Source organism: Callospermophilus lateralis, chromosome 6, assembly GCF_048772815.1.
Source record: "Callospermophilus lateralis isolate mCalLat2 chromosome 6, mCalLat2.hap1, whole genome shotgun sequence".
In the NCBI taxonomy this organism is placed as follows: domain Eukaryota; kingdom Metazoa; phylum Chordata; class Mammalia; order Rodentia; family Sciuridae; genus Callospermophilus; species Callospermophilus lateralis.
The window spans coordinates 2,875,428-2,896,641 of record NC_135310.1 but is presented as its reverse complement, the minus strand read 5'-3'; the positions used below and the strand labels follow the sequence as shown (position 1 = coordinate 2,896,641).

The 21,214-nt window shown below is 56.3% G+C and overlaps 1 protein-coding gene across 1 annotated transcript in view; it reads right to left on the bottom strand.

The window, feature by feature from the left end:
• The window catches only part of Rps6ka2 (ribosomal protein S6 kinase A2), a 201,963-nt gene extending 180,979 nt beyond the window's left edge, over window positions 1-20,984 (bottom strand). Inside the window, exon 1 of the mRNA XM_076858042.1 lies at window positions 20,917-20,984. Within this exon, the coding sequence (XP_076714157.1) occupies window positions 20,917-20,967 (51 nt within the window). The 5' untranslated portion in view covers window positions 20,968-20,984. The remainder of the gene's footprint in view (window positions 1-20,916) is intronic.
• Between the last annotated feature and the right edge of the window lie 230 nt (window positions 20,985-21,214).

Here is a 21,214-nt window from a genome sequence, read left to right as displayed (position 1 = left end):
GGGTCCTCCCGCCAGGGGGCAGCTCCTTCAGAGAGGAATCAGCTCTGTATGGCGCATGGAAAGACGCAGAGGGTTCCTCCCCTTCCCTTGGTTTGTCACTCATCCTAAAGGAATGCCTTATTTTACTCAAAGACGACTGTGGCCAGATGTCTAGAAGAATTATTCCTACAGTCCCAAAGAGCCCAGAACAGGAAGACCTGGGTAGAACCAGGTGTAGGGTCTCCCCTGGGAGGCCTTTGGGGGAGGCCATCTCAGGGTGATGGGGAAGGGGCCAGGTGGGGAGGGATGGTGCTCAAGCAGCGGGGAGAAAGGGGACCCCAGTAATTGACTAGCACGACAGAAAACAGGTGTGGGCTCACCTGCAGCTGCCAAAGAGGACGAAGGTGTCTAGTTGGAGCGTGAGATTTCATGTCAAGACCTGAGTTTCAGTTCACTTTCTGCTAACCACTAGGCTTGTGACGTCTCCATCTTATTACCTGTCAAACAGCAGGACCATCCCCATTGCAGAGAATCTCTGGAAGTGCAATTATGCTTGAAGTGCTCGGTGAACTTTCAGCGTTATTCAGGAAGCTGCTTAGACCCGCTAGTAACTTGTTTGTCCATCTGCTCCTCGCCAACCACAGCAGCTACTCCTTTCAGCTTTGGGCTTGGACTTGATTTAATTCCCCTGTTCCCAGACCATAATAAACAGTAGGCGAGGGTTCTGCTTTCCTTCCCATCAGTCCTCCCTCTGAGCAATTCTTGGCAACAAAAAGGGCAACAGTCCCCTCCTGCTGAACCACCTGAACCCACAACTGGAACACTTCAGTTTATGGGAGGTGATCACCGCCTGTGGCCAGTGCTGGCACGTCACTTGAGAGTGATACTCTCTTAGAGCCACTCAGCAAGGCACACAGTCCCCACCAACATGAACTGCAGAAGGTTCTACTAATAGATCAGGGGCTTTGGTGTCTGTATTTGTCATCCCCAGCCCTCAGGGAAGGACTTGCCACGTGGCCGGGACTCAGCCAATGCTCCTGCATGAGTGCACCTAGGTCTGTACCAGGAAGACGCCCCTGTGGAATGGAGGGATCCACACACCGACACTCCCACACACTCACATCTATCTTTTTTTTTTTTTTTTTTTTAACCAAAAATTGAACCTGGCTGCTTAATCATAGAGTCACATCTTCAGCCCTTTTTATTTTTTATTTTGAGACAGGGTCTTGCTAAGTTGCTTAGGGCCTCAATAAGTTGCTAAGGCTGGCTTTGAACTGTGGTCCTCCTGCTTCAGCCTCCTGAGCTGCTGGGGATTACAGGCGTGTGCCCCCACACCTGGCCATTTCTATCTTTTATTCACAGGTTTTGTGTGTTTTCTTTAATAGGGATTGCAATGCTAGATGTAAATGACATTGAATGGTGTAATAAAAATTATTAGGCAAAACTTTTGACTATTTTTAACTACAACATTTCAATTATCTATATTTCATATCAGGAACTACTGATAGATCAGGGGCTTTGGTGTCTGCATTTTCATCCCCAGCCCTCGGGGAAGGACTTGCCACGTGGCCGGGACTCAGCCAGCTCCTACGTGAGTGCACCATGGATGAACAGACAGGGCCCTGGGCTCTGCCCGCAGCTTCTCCTCCACCAGATTTGGTTGGTCCTGTCATCCATTTGTCTTTCCTTGCTCTGGAAAGTGTGTGGGAAATCAAAAGCTGATCCCAAACAAACCACCTGAGCTCTTTGCCTGAAGCGCTGTGTGCCCATCAGTGTGTCTGTCTCCCTGCAGGTCCACGGGGGCTGCCTTGTGCTCTGGGGAGCTGCCTCGCTGGGGCCAGCTAGTTCCAGCTGCCGCCCGTGGGCAGGACCTGGCTGTTAGCTGCTTTGCAGGACGGGGATGTGCAGGGGTGCTGTCTGCACCCTCCTCACCCCGAGGCCTCCAGCGCTGGCCTCCACACTCACTGCTCAGGGCCAGAGCCTCCTGGCTCTGCTGCCTCTCTGCATGGCTCTCCACCCACTCCCTGACCCAGCTGTCCGGTGGCCCGTGGCCTCGACCCACCAAGCATCTCCTGAGCCAGCTGTCCTCCCTGCCTCAGTGGCCACTTGCCTGAGGTGGCCCCTGCTCCCCTGGAGCCCTGGGCCTGGAGCTGCCCTCTCCCACCTCTCCACCACAGAATGATCCCCACTCGAGCAAGGAGCAAGGTCCGGGGGCTTCAAAATGTGGATTCTGCCTTCCCCGAGACCCTTTGCTCTTCGCAGTTCAGGCTCTGGCCTGTCTGAATTCACCAAGTTTCCATGACACAGCGGATGCCCTGTCCATACCCTGCCCTGCCACTGGCCTCCCCAGTCCACCTCTTCCAGGGAGCCTTCTGACCACACCCCGCCCTGCCACTTCTCCACAGCAGCCTGCGTGCTCCTTCTGGACCCCTTCCCCTGTGGGCATCACTGCAGCTCAGGGACATTGCTCCCCCCACCCCCCTTTCCAGCAGGCCTGGCCTCCTGTGGGCTGGGAAGGGTATCCCTGCTGACTCTGGTGCCTGGGCCTTGGGTCCCCACATGGTGGGCACTGTGCAGGGGTTCCGGGAAGCGCCTGCGGCCTCAGCTGATTCATCCGTGGGACACTACCAATTTCACCCCCTGGGTCCCGAGGCAGCGCTGCCCAGAGAGTAGTCAGCTTCTCCAGGCCAGCTAGGCCTCCAGCCACTCCCTGAAACCCAGCAGGAAAGGGTTTGGCACTGAATAAGAAAGATGGGTCTCCCGGCCACACTGCGTCTTCAACCTGGAGCAGGAGAGCTGCTGATGCCACCCTCCCCTGAGCCCACCCTGGCCTCTCCCGACCTCCTGGACGGCGGTACTGAGACTCCACATTGTTCTCAAACTGAGCACAGAGGGAGGGAACCTGAACAGCAGACCCTGGTGCCAAAGATCAGAGGAGACTTAGAAACCCCGAGTCTGCACGAGGCCACCAGTGCGCCTGCGCGAGCGCCTGTCACCTAGGTGGGCTTTGCTCCTCCTTCCCCAGGAGCCAGGTCAGAGAACCCCCCAAGCTTTCTCCTTGTGGCCCAGAGGGAATGGCTGCCTCTCCGCGATTGCTGCCTGGAATTTAGCAAAGGAGACCCCAAAGCTGAGCTGGTGACACTGAGGGGGCTGAACCGGAACAAGTTCATCTTTATCCGAAAATTTTGCTGATCACAGGATTACAGAATTTTGATGTCATAAGAGGCATGTTAAGAGGTGGAGCCTAGCAGGGCGCACACCTGTAACCCCAGCAGTCAGGAGGATGAGGCAGGAGGATCTCGAGTTCAAATCCAGCCTCAGCAAAAGCGAGGCCCTAAGCAACTCAGTGAGACCCTGTCTCTAAATAAAATACAAAATAGAGCTGGGGATGTGGTTCAGGGGTCGAGTACCCCTGAGTTCAATTCCTGGTACCAAAATAAAGGGGTGGGGGCTGATGGGAGGAAGTTAGGTCACTGGGGCATGACCTTGGATGGGATATTGGGAACCTGGACACTTCCTGTCTCTGCTTCCTGGCCACCTCCATTACATGCTCCTGCCATGATGCTTTACCTCACCACGACCCAAAATAATAGGGCCAAGCGACTGTGGAAGGAAACCTCTGAAACCCTAAGAACTTTATTACCTTTAAGTTGATTATCTCAGGTATTTTGTCACAGCACAGAAAGCTAACAGCCATAGCCCAGGTCCTCCTAGACAATATGTTCACACTACAGTGAGCTTCTGGGGATTCTGATGGACACTACCATGTGTGTCACCACCTGGAAGCCACCTCTAGACCTCCAGGGTGTGCTGCCTGGCTGCTGTGGGCACCTCTGCAGGGCTCTGTGCGGCTGGCTCTAGAAGTGACAAAATAATTAAGTAAATAAATAAAAAAGAGAACTTGCTTCCAATTGTCCTTGCAGGAACTAGAGGCCCCAGTGTGTGGCAGTGACAGGAAAAGGAGTAGAACTGAGGCCAGCACTCCATCCAGTGCCCAGCCCCCTGCAACCCTGCGGCTGGCCCACTGGGGCAGCTGGGCCAGGGGATGGAGGACGACGTCAGCCCAGCTCCCCCAGGCTGAGACGGGCTGAGAGCCAGCATGCTGTGCAGTCTAGGTTCTCAGCCCTGGGACACTGGCCTGCTTCTGCTCTGTCCTTACTGAGGCCTGGGAGACAGGTCTGCACAACCCAGAGCCTCCACCAGAACTGGAATCCTGCAGGGGCCTGTACCTGGGTCCCCGCAGAGGGTACCCACTGCTGTGCTTCCAGCCCACCCGCCGGGTGCCCGCTGCTTCCTCTAGTCCCCATCCTGCTCTCCCCACTCCCCTGGGCTGGGTACCACTGTCCAGGCCCATGCATTCTGGTGCTCTCAGCCGTGCCTGTGACCTTCAGCCCCAGGGGACAGAAGACGGTCCTGGCCCCTCTGAATGTCCGACTTGCCCTACTGCCTGTGACCCCCGCTGAGTGCCAGGGCACACCTCCCGGGGTTGTACAGGTCTAGGGGAGATCAGCCTTGGTTGGGAAAGGTGACCACAGGTGGGTGTCACCAAGGCAGCCCCAACTGTGGCCCCGGGAGCCCTCCTGGGGAGATAGGTCAGTGCAGCCACTGGGGTTTGAGAGTGGCCTGCCCTCTGCAGACACAGTTCCTCGTCCCGGCAGGGCACACCGGAGGAGCGAGCTCAGAAGTGCCTCATACGAGCTGAACTCACGGTGGAGAGTCGAAACCAACTCAGCAACTTAATGCCGAAAGCACGGCTTCCAGCTGGAACCTCAGGGTCACCCCGCGGGGCCCCTAAGGCAAAGCCAGCAGGAGTGGTAAGTGGCCCAGCTGCCCCCTTCCTTGCCCATGCCCCTGCCTTCGCCCTTGGCCATGTGCCTCAAAACAGCGGGTCCAAGGGAGTCCTTCTCCACCCCGATCCTGAGTTGGACTCGGAGTGACTTGCCGTAACCAGGGGATGTCAGCCAATGGCACCCAACAGGGACTAACAAGCCCTGTGTGAAGGGGCTTGCCCCACCTGCGCCTGCTGTGGGAGGACATGCCTGGGCGAGCCCGCTGGTCCAGCAGGACGATGAGCCACAGGAGGACCGGCACCGTGTCTGAGCTGAGCCGCTCCAGCGGTTCCTCAGGAACACCCACCACCCGCCACGGTCAGCCAACCCCAGCCTCACAACTTCTGAGATTATTCTCAGTCGCTGGGTTTTGTAAGGGTATGTTATATAGCCAGAGTGGTACCTGGGGTGTCCTGATGAATTATTAAAAGGTTTCTTGGTTAAAGTTGCAAGTACCTCTGGAGAGCAGGCTGTCCCTGCCCTGGTGACTCCATGGTGTGTGGAACAGTAGTCCTCAGCCTGCACCTGCCCTGGTGACTCCATGGTGTATAGGACAGCAGCTCTCAGGCTGTGCCTGCCCTAGTGACTCCATGGTGTGTAGGACAGCAGTCCTTAGGCTGTGCCTACCCTAGTGACTCCATGGTGTATAGGACAGCAGTCCTTAGGCTGTGCCTGCCCTGAGTGACTCCATGGTGTGTAGAACAGCAGTCCTCAGGCTGTGCCTGCCCTAGTGACTCCATGGTGTGTAGGACAGCAGTCCTCAGGCTGTGCCTGCCCTGGTGACTCCATGGTGTGTAGAACAGCAGTCCTCAGGCTGTGCCTGCCCTAGTGACTCCATGGTGTGTAGAACAGCAGTCCTCAGGCTGTGCCTGCCCTAGTGACTCCATGGTGTGTGGAACAGCAGTCCTCAGGCTGTGCCTGCCCTAGTGACTCCATGGTGTAGAACAGCAGTCCTCAGGCTGTGCCTGCCCTAGTGACTCCATGGTGTGTAGGACAGCAGTCCTCAGGCTGTGCCTGCCCTGGTGACTCCATGGTGTGTAGAACAGCAGTCCTCAGGCTGTGCCTGCCCTAGTGACTCCATGGTGTGTAGAACAGCAGTCCTCAGGCTGTGCCTGCCCTAGTGACTCCATGGTGTGTGAAACAGCAGTCCTCAGGCTGTGCCTGCCCTAGTGACTCCATGGTATGTAGAACAGCAGTCCTCAGGCTGTGCCTGCCCTAGTGACTCCATGGTGTGTGGAACAGCAGTCCTCAGGCTGCGCCTGCCCTGGTGACTCCATGGTGTGTAGGACAGCAGTCCTCAGGCTGTGCCTGCCCTGAGTGACTCCATGGTGTATAGGACAGCAGTCCTCAGGCTGTGCCTGCCCTGGTGACTCCATGGTGTGTAGAACAGCAGTCCTCAGGCTGTGCCTGCCCTGAGTGACTCCATGGTGTATAGGACAGCAGTCCTTAGGCTGTGCCTGCCCTGAGTGACTCCATGGTGTGTAGAACAGCAGTCCTCAGGCTGTGCCTGCCCTGGTGACTCCATGGTGTGTAGGACAGCAGTCCTCAGGCTGTGCCTGCCCTGAGTGACTCCATGGTGTGTAGAACAGCAGTCCTCAGGCTGTGCCTGCCCTGGTGACTCCATGGTGTGCAGGACAGCAGTCCTCAGGCTGTGCCTACCCTAGTGACTCCATGGTGTGTAGAACAGCAGTCCTCAGGCTGTGCCTGCCCTGAGTGACTCCATGGTGTGTGGAACAGTAGTCCTCAGGCTGTGCCTGCCCTAGTGACTCCATGGTGTGTAGGACAGCAGTCCTCAGGCTGTGCCTGCCCTAGTGACTCCATGGTGTGTAGGACAGCAGTCCTCAGGCTGTGCCTGCCCTAGTGACTCCATGGTGTGTAGAACAGCAGTCCTCAGGCTGTGCCTGCCCTAGTGACTCCATGGTGTGTGGAACAGTAGTCCTCAGGCTGTGCCTGCCCTGGTGACTCCATGGTGTGTAGAACAGCAGTCCTCAGGCTGTGCCTGCCCTAGTGACTCCATGGTGTGTAGGACAGAAGTCCTCAGGCTGTGCCTACCCTAGTGACTCCATGGTGTGTAGGACAGCAGTCCTCAGGCTGTGCCTGCCCTGAGTGACTCCATGGTGTATAGGACAGCAGTCCTTAGGCTATGCCTGCCCTGAGTGACTCCATGGTGTGTGGAACAGTAGTCCTCAGGCTGTGCCTGCCCTGGTGACTCCATGGTGTGTAGAACAGCAGTCCTCAGGCTGTGCCTGCCCTAGTGACTCCATGGTGTGTAGGACAGAAGTCCTCAGGCTGTGCCTACCCTAGTGACTCCATGGTGTGTAGGACAGCAGTCCTCAGGCTGTGCCTGCCCTAGTGACTCCATGGTGTATAGGACAGCAGTCCTCAGGCTGCACCTGCCCTGGTGACTCCATGGTGTGTGAAACAGCAGTCCTCAGGCTGTGCCTGCCCTGGTGACTCCATGGTGTGTAGGACAGCAGTCCTCAGGCTGTGCCTGCCCTAGTGACTCCATGGTGTGTGGAACAGCAGTCCTTAGGCTGTGCCTGCCCTGAGTGACTCCATGGTGTATAGGACAGCAGTCCTTAGGCTGTGCCTGCCCTGAGTGACTCCATGGTGTGTAGAACAGCAGTCCTCAGGCTGTGCCTGCCCTGGTGACTCCATGGTGTGTAGAACAGCAGTCCTCAGGCTGTGCCTGCCCTAGTGACTCCATGGTGTGTAGGACAGCAGTCCTCAGGCTGCGCCTGCCCTGGTGACTCCATGGTGTGTGGAACAGTAGTCCTCAGCCTGCACCTGCCCTGGTGACTCCATGGTGTATAGGACAGCAGTTCTCAGGCTGCGCCTGCCCTGGTGACTCCATGGTGTGTAGAACAGCAGTCCTCAGGCTGTGCCTGCCCTAGTGACTCCATGGTGTGTAGGACAGCAGTCCTCAGGCTGCGCCTGCCCTGGTGACTCCATGGTGTGTGGAACAGTAGTCCTCAGCCTGCACCTGCCCTGGTGACTCCATGGTGTGTAGGACAGCAGTTCTCAGGCTGCGCCTGCCCTGAGTGACTCCATGGTGTGTAGGACAGCAGTCCTCAGGCTGTGCCTGCCCTAGTGACTCCATGGTGTGTGGAACAGCAGTCCTCAGGGTGCACCTGCCCTGGTGACTCCATGGTGTGTAGAACAGCAGTCCTCAGGCTGTGCCTGCCCTAGTGACTCCATGGTGTGTAGAACAGCAGTCCTCAGGCTGTGCCTGCCCTAGTGACTCCATGGTGTGTAGAACAGCAGTCCTCAGGCTGTGCCTGCCCTGGTGACTCCATGGTGTGTAGAACAGCAGTCCTCAGGCTGTGCCTGCCCTAGTGACTCCATGGTGTGTAGAACAGCAGTCCTCAGGCTGTGCCTGCCCTGGTGACTCCATGGTGTGTAGGACAGCAGTCCTCAGGCTGTGCCTGCCCTGGTGACTCCATGGTGTGTAGGACAGCAGTCCTCAGGCTGTGCCTGCCCTAGTGACTCCATGGTGTATAGGACAGCAGTCCTCAGGCTGCGCCTGCCCTGGTGACTCCATGGTGTGCGGAACAGCAGTCCTCAGGCTGCGCCTACCCTAGTGACTCCATGGTGTGCAGGACAGCAGTCCTCAGGCTGTGCCTGCCCTAGTGACTCCATGGTGTAGAACAACTGTTCTCGGGGTATGTGTAGCCATGAGACATGTCCTCCATTTTATAAAGTAGAAGTGGCCCTGAGCTGCTCTGTTTTGAGTGTAAGTGCTAAGGCAGAATGACTTGGTAACTTGTCTGGGCAAACAGACAACCACCAGATGTTGGACATACAGAACTTACTCAGTACGACTCCCAGCTGCACAGCACAATCATAAGACACACAAAGTGATAAATTAATCCTGCTAATTAAAAATGATCACCTGTGCACTTAACATAACAGTCGGAAGCCCGTGGATGCAGGGACACATCACCCCGTATCCGGGAAACCAGGCCCGTGGGCGTATCAGACACAGCAGACCACCTGATGGTGCAACTCCTTTCCTGGAACACGTGAAGGAGCCTCACCGAGAGCTGCAACAGCACACACCAGCCCACATCCTGCCAGGCCTTCTGAACATGCCCCAGCGTCTGCTGACAGGGAAGGAATCCCACCTGTCTGCAGGGCTTCACCTCAGCTCTGTCCCCTGCCGGACGCAGTGTACTTGGAAACCCCGCCTTCTGTCGCCCACCTGGAGCAAGTGCTGCAGCGTGAACAAGCTGCACACCTCCAGCCACTTCTCCAGCGCTGGTGACCCCATCTGACTGCCCACAGTGACTTCTGGCCTGTATCAGCGCTCAGCCTTCTGCCTCTGCAAACCCTGTCCACCTTCTTAGCCATCTGAGACCGACACGTGGCTGTGGAGCGTTGGAGGTGTTGGTAACCAGGACTGGAATGGAATAAAAGCCCTGTGGTGGCCATGGTGGCCATGATCCTGATGTCAAGTGAACATGATCCCCAGTGAATGGAGCCGAGAGACCCATCCAGTCGGTGAATTTGTCATTGATCAAAGCCCCTGACCCTGGAAGACACAGGTGTGTCCCATCCAGGTTCAGGCAGACCTGGCCCCCAGAGTGCTCAGCCTTCCTCCCACGCTGGGAGCTCTCCCAGTGTCCCTGATGGGCCACCGATCCTACGGGCATGCGTGGGATGTTGCCAGGGTAGGTCTCAGGAGGTGCTCATGTGGCCACCCTGGAATGCAGAAGAGGGGACGGGGCAAAGGGGACCCAGGAGGGGACAGGGAATAGTTAGGGCCAAAGAGGACAGGGAGCCATAGGGCCAAGAAGGACTGGGAGTCCACAGGGCCCAGGAGGGGACAGGGAGCAAGGAGGGCCAAGGAGGGGACAGGGAGCCAGGAAGGCCAAGGAGGGGAGAGGGAGCTCCTAGGGCCAAAGAGGACAGGGAGCCATAGGTCAAGGAGGACAGGGAGCCATAGGGTCAAGGAGGACAGGGAGCCATAGGTCAAGGAGGACAGGGAGCCATAGGGCCAAAGAGGACAGGGAGCCATAGGTCAAGGAGGACAGGGAGCCATAGGGTCAAGGAGGACAGGGAGCCCATAGGACCCAGGAGGGGACAGGGAACCTGTAGGACAAGGAGAGGACAGGGAGAAGGAGGCCTAGGAGGGGAGAGGGAGCGAGAGGAACCACTGGGCTGGCTGAAGAGGAAGTCACTGTGACTCAGGAGTTTCATCATGGACATGACCTAGTGCTAAATGACCTGGAACTAAAAGCAAGGGTCAGGAACATCTCTGACATCACTAAAGAGACATTTTATATCTAAATAGGATTCAAAATAAAAGGCATTTCACGTGGTTACAACAGATGGAAAGAAGAAGGCAGAAGTGGAAGCCCGCAGCTGAGCGGCCTCCCGCAGCCGACTGGACACCAGCCCATAGGCCAGCTGGAGCCAGGGACCAGAGTGCAGCAGGGCTCTACCTCACAGCAGCAGACCTCAGCCCGGGGAGTAATCGGGTGTGGCACAGTCACCGTTCATAGCCTCTGCGGGCAGCGAGGAGCCGGGATTCTCTGTCCTGCCAGCCCCTGCTGGGTCGAGGACAAGGGTGTGCCTCTAGTTCAGAAAAACACTCACAAACACCAAGAAAAACTGTTAACACGTTTCGGTGGAGATTAAAGGATCAGCAGTTACCAGGAAGCACCTGCCGGCAGGTACGTGGGGGTTGAGGATGTTGTGGGAGAAAAGAAGTCCAGCGCACAGCTCAGGGAAGATCAGGAAGCCGCAGAGAACAGCCGTCCAGCAGAGGAACGCCAGGCAACAGGGTGACCAAGCTCAGCAGCGGGAGACTCGCTCTCCTGGTTTCCTGGGTGTCCCTCTGAGCAGGAGCTGGGCAGGCAGGAGGCGGCTCCCTCTGGGCCCTGGGACTTCTCTTGTCCACAGGTGGCACATCTTACTTGGGTTTCTACGTTCCCACCCTGAGTCTCACATTTTACTGCTGGCTCCTTTTCTGGGAGAGAGGCCGCCTTAGCTGCACCGTGCAGTCTTGTTGAATGTGGAACCTGAGATCGCCACTGTTGGGAAAACATATAACGGCAGCAGCACCCCAGAGAAAAACCCCAACATGGCACCTAACGACCCTCTTTCTCCTCTTTTTTTCTTTCACTGGCGCGAAACGTTCCTGCCGGCGCCAATGTTCAAATCCTGCAGGTGGGAAGCCTTAGCACCAATAAGAATTAACTTCTTGGGCTCTGGAATTGACATATGGAAGAGCTTGCCAATAAACGGGCGACCCGTTATCTGCCTCAGCCCTGCTACCTCTCCTTAGATCTATATAAACACACAGCCTTTTGTAATAAAGCGGAACCTCTCCGGTGATCTGTGTCGCGTGGTGCCTCCCATTCGTAGTGCGGTGTGGCGTCTTACAGCCACAGTCCCCTTTCCCCCAGGGAAGCCTGCACCCCTGCACATGGAGGGGACGGAAATCCTTGCCTTTTTTAGACATTGCCCCTTGAAAGCCATCTTGGTGGAGAGGGAAGTGGCGCTGCCAGCCTCCGTCTGCCTCCACAGTGGTGGCCCCCACCCTCCCCGGTGCTGGCTTTAACCTGGACTGGTGTGGGTGTGGAGCAGCCTGCTGCAGACCCAGGTGGGCACCGGCGCCCCTTCCCAGAGCTGCCATCTCCTTCCCACGGCCTCCCCCAGCTGGCTGCACACCTACAGGACAGCTCCCGGCACTGCAGTGCCCACGCCCTGGGACACACGTGAGCGCTGACAAAGGGCTCCTCCTCCACCTCCTGCATTCCCGGCCTCCAGCCTCCACAGGCACACACCTTCAGGGCCGGGGAGCGGGCTGCAGAGCTGGGGTTCTCTGTGCTGAGGAGACATCACCCCACAGTGCTCCTTCAGCAGCAGTTGTGAAGAGGAGGAGCCCAGAGACCAGGCTGTGGGAGACTGCGCTGCCTGAGCGCCCGATGAGTACTCCCTGTCCCTGGGTGGGGGGTCTCTGGGCCCTCTTGCGACTCCAGAGCGTCTGGCCGGAGCTGACGGTGCCAACTGCTGTCTGGCTGGGAGACAGTCCCCAGGGCTAAGCAGCAGCAGGGTTTGCAGACCCTGCACTCAGCTGACTCCACGAGCCATGCTCCAGGCCCTTGCCGTCTGATGCTGAGACGGCTTCAGTTGGCCAGGCAGGCCTAACGTGCTTGTGCTGAGAGTGACCATGAGATTAACACAGAGCCCAGCCTCAGCCCTTGGTCCTCGGTGAAGGCTCCAAGGCCCCGCCTCAAAGGTAGCCAAGGCCACGCAAGAGCTGCACCCTGGGGAGAGAGTGCTGGCAGAACTCTTGGTGTCTCTCTGACCGGTGCTCTCAGACCCCAGAGACCGAAAACAGGAAAAGTGGGATCCTCCCACCAGAGTCCTCTGTAGTTATCCACGTTGGCAAATAAGTTACCGTCAAATAAGAAAGCCACATCCCGTGTCCAGGGAGTAATAGGAAGGCTTCTCTTTGAAGGAGTCTCTGACCTTGGGTACAGAGGAGTTTGGGACATGGCAGGGGGCACTAGGCAGCGTCCACTGCCTGGCCACAGACAGCCCAAGCCAGGAGGAAGGGAGGCCCTAGCTGGGTAGTAGCTGCATTTTCTCATGGGTGGTGATAATTAGCAGGACTGCCCATCAGGGCAGGGAGGAGGGTCCTCGTGGGGGTGGGTCTGTCTGAAGAGGGCAGGACAGACAGCCCAACAGGCAGAAGAGCAATCAGAGCAGTGACTGATGTGTGTGGACGGAGCGGGTGAGGAGAGGATTTGGGAATGAGGAAACATGGAATAGGAAATCTAGGAACGCATTCAGAAGCTACTTATGGGAATAAGAACTCCTACTTCAAAGACGTGGGATGTGAGCCAGAAACAGGCCTGGAGAGTACAAAGAACATGCTTGAAACCGTCTTTCTACAAAATACCCACCACCCACAGGGATGCTCAGAAACTGAGGAGCCGCGAGCACTGTGGAGAGGGGCTGGGGCTTCCCTGGCCTCTCCCTGTGCCCTCTGTATGCCCCCAGCACCAGAGAAGTGTGGTGTGGCCTGTGGGCGTCAGCTTTTGTTTGAAAGAAAACAGCAGGAAGAGGAAGAGGGGTCTCCCAGCCCCCAGCCCCACCCCTTGCTCCACCGTCCTTCCCCAGCTGCCCTTTCATCCTGATTGAGCCTCCCTCCGGCCTCACCTGCCTCCATTAGTCAGCAGCCCTGCCCATGTCCCCCAGGCAATAAATAGGGCCCTGAAGGGACAGAAGGCCCCAGGAAGCCTCTGCAACCCCCTCCCTCAGGGCAGGCTGCCGGATGCCTCCCCAAGGAGGGGCTTGCCCACCAGAGGCGCGGAGACCTAGAGAGGGCGCCTGCCCTCCACGACGCAGGTCTCCTTTGTGGGTCTGCATCTGAGAACTCCTCCAGGCTTTCCTAGTCTGACTTCTTTTCCTGTTTGGTTTTAGGGTCATGTTTGAACTCCAGGGTGCTTTCTCCTTCCCCATCGTCCCAGGTCCCCGGCAGCCTGTTGGCCTGAGGGCTGACCCCATCGTTCCCTCTGGGATGTTAGGTCTCCCCTTCCGGCCTCCACCTGCTGCTCCGAGGTCCCCAGGTCGTCACGAGGTCACGTGACTACAGGCCAGGAGCTGGCATTGTAGGGACAGAGCAATCAGCCAGCCCTGCTCAGGGAGTTCACCTGCTCTCAGGTGAGGGGTCCAGGGGCTCCAGCCCCAGGCTCCAGCCCAGCCTCTGAAGTTTAGCAACAGCCCTGCTGAGCTCTCCCCAAGCTGGCGGAGAGTCTGAGCATGGAACCCACTCTTGCCACTGTGCTCCTTCAGGGGCCTCGTCACCAGCACGTCCCTCTGTCATCGGAGGCATCCACAGGAGGATCTCACCTCAGCCCACATAGAACTTCAACCCAGGCCACTCTGTCCCGGGTGCACGCCTAGTCCCCGTGTCCCTAGCCTGAGGCCCCTGTGGGGTGGGGCTCAGAGCCTTCTGGGTGCCCTGCTGAGCTCCCTGGTCACTTGCTTCCTATCTTCAGCGCTCATGGGTGTGGGTGTGGGTGTTGCTCTGAGAGTCTGCATCCCGCCTTGGCCAGATGCACACTGCTTTTGGTTGACACCTGTGTGTTCCCTGGATGCCAAACACGCTTCCCTGTGCGGTAAAGGGGCCGAGAGCTAGGAACTCAGGTGTTTCCCTTGTGCTCTTCCAGTCTTGGAGATCAACCAGGGTGAGACGGGAAGCGCCGTCCAGCACTCAGGAGACTTTCGCTGTGGCTCTGCAGGAAGCCTGGGCTTCCACACTGTAGCTCGCCAGGGGAACTCCCATCACCAACACACTGGGCTCCTGCGGCCTGGGTGGATTCCACGTGGCCATGGCCTGTCACAGCCAGAGCAGGAGGGTGGCAGGCCCCAGTGGAGGCTGGCCAGTCCTGAGAGTTGGGCAGTCAATGTGTGACGCCTCCCAGAGGACCAGGAGGACCTGGTTTTCCACCAGGAGGCAGAGCCGCTTGGTACAGGCGCTCCCAACTTAGGGAGCTAGATCTTGGGTGACTCCCATCAGTTGAAATCACAGGAAGCTGCCAACACACCGACTGCACCTCACCTGCTCTCAACGCAGCTCACTGTGGGGTGATCGCCAGCTACCTGGGAGCCGCGGCTGCTGAGCTCAGCATCACAGGAGGGTTGGACCACTGATTTCCAACCCCAGAAGAGACTCACATTCAGAATTCAAAGAACAGTTTCCACTGAACACCGACTGCTTTTGCACCACCACAATGTAGTGCAGATAGCCCTGGACTTAGCATCCACAGGAAAGAGTAGGCTGAAGCACAGCAAGTCGGCCTGCCTGAACCGAGAAACCAGAGCACGTGGTCACGGGAGCGTGGAGGAGACGACCCCTCTGTGGAGCGCTCCCCATCATCTCAGGCCTGATGACCAGCCCGGGTGGGTGTAAATGCTGTTGCTTTCACCCTGAAAATGAGGAGGGAGGTTGTTTCTGGATTGCCCCCAAATTAAATTTTAAATTAAATTCTTAAAGTTAAAATTATAGTAGGGCTAGGACTTGCCTCAAAATCTGGGGCTGTGGGGGTGGGCATGGGGGCAGGAGGAGGCAGAGGAAATAGCATAATAGAACAAGACTGGCTTAGCCAAGGGCTTTTGAAGTCATGCACCTGAAGCAGATCTAAGGTGGCTACTAAACCCTCTTCTTCTGATTATGCTGACAGTTCCTATAAGTCTCAGTTATTTTAAAACAAGGATCTAACCACTCAAGAAGTAAGAGTGGTTGTAGATCATTGGTAGAGACTGACCGTTTAAATAGTTTTGATATTAAAATCCCTCCGAGGACACAAGTCACTTTGTGTGTGTGTGTGTGTGTTGTGGTGCTGGGGATTGAACCCAGGGCCTGAAGCATGCAAGGCAAGCCCCCTACCAACTGAGCTATACCCCCAGTCCATGACTCACTTTTAAAGTTGGTGCCAAGATGTGGCTCTGATCCTGGGCAAACAAGGCAGCTTCCCATGTAGGTGCGGGGACCATGCTCACACCAGCCGCACAGCTGGGCAAGGGGCACAGCCAGGCCCTGCAGTGTGTCCCCCTTCCTGCCACCAACTGGGCCACCTCCTCGCCCGTGTCCCTCCCCTTCCAGCCCTGGCTCGACTCCAGGAGCTCTAAGCCCTCTGCTGCTCAGAGCCTGCTCTGTCTTTACTCTCAGAACACCTTTTCTGCCTGTGGATGTGCCTCCCCATCCCACTACGGAACCAGGTCCTTATAGAGCTGACCCGTCCAGACGCCCTCAGGTCACGGGCCGCAGGAACCGTCTCCCTATCCAGCCACACGCCCTTCTCCACTCGTGGCTTTTTTTTTTTTTTTTTTACTTAAGTGCAAAATAAATTTTAAAAACTTAGGTTTCTGCCTTTGACTCTTGTTTATCTCAGATAAGAAACCCCTAGACAGGGCTTACGCTCCGCATGCCTCTCCTGACAGGTAAGGACATTCACAAAGGCCTTACAGGTTACAGCGTGTAGCCAGGGAGGTAGGAATGAGTGTGATTCACGCCTGAGGAGGGAGACGGAGCCTCAGAGAGGACAGGTGACCTTCACTGGGCTGTCAGCGAGAGGCCAAAGGGGCACAGAATCTGGTCTTCTGGCTCTAAATCCTCTTACCTTCCACTGCACGTCATCCCCAGCATGCTCTAGGTCAGTGGGGCCAAGCACCACAACAGACGTCTGCTGACCATGGATGAATTTCATGAATTGATGTTGAGAGCCACAGTCCAAGGGACCCCAGCAAACTTCCAGCTGCCAGCAAACTTCTAGCTGCCAACTGATTGGCTCCTCTGCCGTGATGCTCATTGGGTTGTTTCCCCACCCTTTCAGACCACAGAGCTGCTCATTGGGGGACTTTTTTGGCTCCGCCCACGCGACCCAGCCAATCAGCCTCAAGAGCAGGAGGAGTGGGGAGGTGGAGAGGCTTGTGGGAAGCCGGTGGTGGCAGTTGGGCTCTGATGGTTTTTCCTGAGGAGCTGTGTGGTGTGGTGAGTGTGTTCTAAACATAAAGTTCGTTTCTTTTGACAAGTGGCTCCTGAATTGTGCCCAGCCAGACTGCGGCAAATTTCTAAAGTTTGGAAGAAGAGTTCAAAGCTCTAGAAACTGCACCTATTTAGATGTCTATTCCCCAAATGAATTTATTATTTATTAGAGTAAAATGGTTTTAATCATAGTTATTTTTAGATGAAGCCCCATTGTTTACAATAAACATTAATTCTGGAGGATTGACTTCACATTAAAAACCCGGTTGGCCAATTACCAGCGCTAGTGAGTAACAAAACGGTGGTCTGGAGGCCGAAGCTGCTGAAGATGCTCACCTAGCGCACGGCCCGACACACAGGACCTGGCCCTGTGCCAGGCTCCCTCTGACTGCGTGTGAGCCTCCTGGTTCTTGGGGAGAGAGGCACAGCTCTCGTTCCAACTCACAGACAGGGACACTGAGGTGTGAGAGGCCAAGTGGGCACAAGTGTGCAGCTGGCCTCCTGAGCAGGGCTGTGTGTTCCGCTCACCTTGGCATCTGCTGTGCCCTAACTAATGTGTGATTCCTGTCACTGCAGCCCTGCCCCAGCTCCCCTCCCGATGGAGGACCTGAGGTCCAGAGAGCCCAGCTGAGTTTGCTGGGGTGACAGGCTGTTCATTTGGAAGGAGAACTTAGGGTTCTTTGTCACAATTGGGGAGAGAAGGGTGGGGACCAAAAGGGCAGGAGGGGCTGGGCCAGCAGCAGCAGGGGTCAGGGTAGTCTGGGAGCCCAGGACCTCTGTCAGCATCCCCAATGACATGCAGAGGAGAGCGCACACCTGCACACACACACCTGCACACACATTCACATGCGTACATAGACATGCACATGTGCACACACACCCTGAGCCCCGGGAAGTCATGGCCACAAGAAACCCAGAGTAAAGAGCCACCTGGAATTCAGAGGGCTGCCCAGAGCTGGAGCTGGAGATAGCCACAGCCACAGGACTCAGCAGGGACAAGTGTGGGCCCACAGTTCTGTACCTGCTGCTGCACATGAGGCCAGCCCCAGGTGCATGGGACGCTGCATGTGCTGTGCTCCAGCTGCCTCTTAGGACCAGCGCCGACCGGCCCCGCAGAGCCTCACACCCTGGGCAGGGTGCTGCCAACCAGCGTGGGTGCAGAGCCTGCCTGCCTCTCCCTCTGCCTGCCTGCCCCTGCTCAGGGAAGCACGCTTGTGCAGGCTGGTTTGCAGCCCTGTGCCCACACAAGAGCACGTGACAGCACATCTCCATCGGTGACGGCACAACCTGCGCCTTGATCTTGGGGTGGCGGCTGAGTCTGCCAGACACATTCACAATCAGCTGCTGCCCAGGCTGAGGACGCCCTTGGAGGAAAAATGGTCTCTATGCCCGAGGGCCAGGAACTACATCTATTTCTGAAAAACGCAGCTGCCTGGTATAGGAGGGGGCCACTTGCTCTGGCTGAATTGTAACCCTCGTGGTTTCTTCTAAGTGACCTACATTTCCTGAGACGGGTGTCTGCTGAGGTGCCCTTCCCTGCAGACAAGGTCAGGATGCAGGGCTAACCAGTTCTGCTGAATGAAATTACACTTGACCTTTTCTTCCATGACATCTCTAAACAGCTGCTGTGAAAACAACCACTGCTGTCTGGCCAGATGGACGTCCACCCAAGTTGACCCTGCTGTGTGCCCCTCACTCCTTATGTGGTGGTCCACGTCTAAGCACATGAGGATACTGTCCTGGAACCATCATTCCCAGGGAAAGCTTTCTTTCCTGATGCCCTGTGCCTCTGTCTTTCCCCATCCAGCAGAACAGGCCTGTTCCCGTCCCTGAACCAGAACTTGTATCTGAACTGATGTGGAAGCTCAGCTGGGCATCTGGGATGGAGAATGTCCATCAGGGTAGTCCTGAAACTTCCTGGGAGTGACCTCTGTTGGAGGACCCCAGACTGCACCTGCATGGATGTGTACGTGTGTGGTATCTCCCGATCAGAGACTGGAAGAGCTTTAAAAATGCCCATGGTGCACAAGCAACGTCGACTTGAATGGATCTCTAAATAAGAATAGCAAGAGAAGAGCGGTGTTGAAATTTTCATGCCAATTTCTAAAATTCCAAGGACAGCTCACAGACTCAGTTGCTTCCAGCATGCAGGGCTTAGATTTTCCTGCAGATGGACGTCACACCTACGAAGTAGGCACCCCAACACGGCAGGTGCAGTAGCCTAGTGCAAGCCCCCAAGCTATGGGCTCCTCCTCCTGTGGCTCTTCACACACTGGCCTCACCTGGAAAAGTGCCAGATGGTCCTGTCCAGAATAAGGGAGTTACCGACTACAACTTTCCATTCCTGGACTGCTGGGTCCCCAGCACAGAGCATGCTAGCCCGCAAGCCGGCACAGAAGTGTGACAGGCCAGCAGCAAGGGCAGGCCACATCTCGGTCCAGCATCTGTCTGAATCCCACACTCCCATGACTGCAGCTGCAGGAATTGTGCCTCAAAGGCCACAGACATCTTTCCACTGTGCCCGAGATTCCTGAGAGTGGTTGTCGGCTAAAGAAGACCCACCACGCCTTGAGCATTCTCGGACATGCGGGCTCAGCTTCTCCAGCTCTGGCCTCCCCTCTGCAGATGAGGAGCACGGTCACTCTGGGGTGGGGGATGCACTTCAGCTCTGAAGCTCAGCTGCCTGCAGCACCCTAGCTTTACCACCACGTGAGTGACCAAACAAGCCACCCATCAGGAAAGCCTGCTTCTTGGGCACAAAGTGGACATAACTGCCTACAGCAGCAACTTTCTCAGCTCTAAGGGCCCCTGGTAGGATATTAGCACCATGTGATTGGGTTGGAGTCAGAGATCTGTCCTCATCTTCTCAGGGAAGTCACTGATTATACCTGTCATGGACAGATGTCTCTGGAGCTCATTATGGTCATGCACATCTTAATTACACAGCTTAATAAGAACATTAAAAAAAATTTTAAATAACTGGTGAATCTAGTCCCAAACTGAAAACTGAATGCAGCATCTGTGGTGACCAGTAGCCCACAGTTGGTGCCACCTGTTCTTGAGGATTTTCAAATGCAACAGTGAAGCCGAAGACTCTGCTTTCAGAAGACCCAGGTGTTGCCAGCTCATTCCGGGGGCCGGGCCTCTCTGAGGCTGCTCCCTCCTCCTGGCAACTCTGACGGCCTGGAGATGAACAGGTCCAGCCTTCCCTGGGGGCCGTCAGGCGCTGTCCGAGCTCCTGGGCTCCTCTCTCCCTCTGTTGTCCCTGCCAGCCTGGGGGGGCCTTCTTCCCTCTTCCCCTTGTGACCCACCTGCTCTAAGAACGTCCCATTTCCTGGGTTCCATCTCTGCGCGAGCTGATCCAGTGTGAAGAGCACCAGAAGAGCATCCCAGCCCGACCAACCTCTGCCTTCCGCAGTGTCACATGTGTCTGGTGCCCCCTCCCCATGGCCCCTGCCTGGCCTTTCTCCCACAAGGTGCTCTTCCTGACTGCACCTGCCGTGCCCCACGACTCTGGGCTCTGCGGTACTTACTTACTAGTACCCCTTACTAACAGTATCCCATGACCGTCACAAGCCACCAGGGGCGTATCATTTTCTGAGGACCTTCTCCAAGCATCTTATCATCAGAAGATGGGGAGCTCGGTGGGTATGAGGCAAAGGCAAGTTATAAGAGTGCCAAGCATTTTGCAGACACCCCTGCAGTTAACCTATTTCTCCATGTTACATGCAACAGAACAGGGAAAAGGAAGCAAGAAGATCAGGATCGCAGGAGCTAGAGAGAGCTGATGGGGCAGGCTCCTGGCTCCTGTTCACGGTGGATGCTGGGCAGGGGCTGATGGATGCCCTCCTCCTCTGACCCAAGACTAGAAATAGGATGGAGCCCCAGTGCTGGGGCAAGAAGGACAGGGGGGCAGGGACTGATTAGATCAGACACCTTCCCAGAGGGGCAGCAGGAAGGGAGGGAGGGTCCTTGGGGCACCACCTGCACCTTCAGAGGGCCACAATCCCTCCTGGCACCTGAGGTCACAGGAAGGAAGAATGCAGAGAAGAAAGTGGTCACAAAGAGAGAGAAGAAGGCAGCGGAGCCAGAGACCGGCGAGAAGGAAAGACCAGCCCTCCTCCTGCCTTCTGCCCCAGAAACCCACAAACCAAACTGCCCTTACCAAAAACACGCCCAGGAACAAATGATGGGGAAGGCCACCGTGCGGCCTGAGCCCCAGGACCAGCTGTCCCCGACATGTGACGGAGACAGCATGCAGCAGGCTCAGGGGAAAAGGCCACGTAGCATTGGACAGAAAACAGATGCTGTGCAGTCAGGATACTCTTCAAGTCAAAACGTCAAGAAAAAAGGAGTAGAACAGTCTTGAACCCACACAAGGCAGGAATAAAATGAGCACGGATAGTTCGTAAGGCATTCCTATTCCTTCCTTATGTTTAGGAAGAGAAAAGAGTGAGAAGTGAAAGGTCTCCAGGCCATCCACGGCTATGCAAACGTGCCTGCTGCTGACCTGCCCATCTGGCTTCCAAAGAGAAGGGAGAACCCTCATAAAAACCACCCTAAAAACCAAGCCTCGGTGCTCTTAACAACAGCGAGGGTACTTACTAACAGTATCCCATAGAACTTAGAGAAGGCCTGGCGGAGCAGAGAAAGCATTTCCCTGGGTCAGAAACGGCGGTGGTGTTGGCCAGGAGCAACCGTTTCACTCTGCAAGCTGGAGAATCTCCCTCCTCCTCGTGGCAGAGCGCGAACCTCCAAGCAGCGTTGGTGGATACTCAGGCCAGTTCTCGCTTGGGATCATCCGGAAGTCAGCAGAGGGCAAGGGCAGTTGCTTTGGCTCAGATATGGCCATGCCACTTTTAGCAACTGGCCTACCAACTCTCGGGGTCATTTACTTAATATA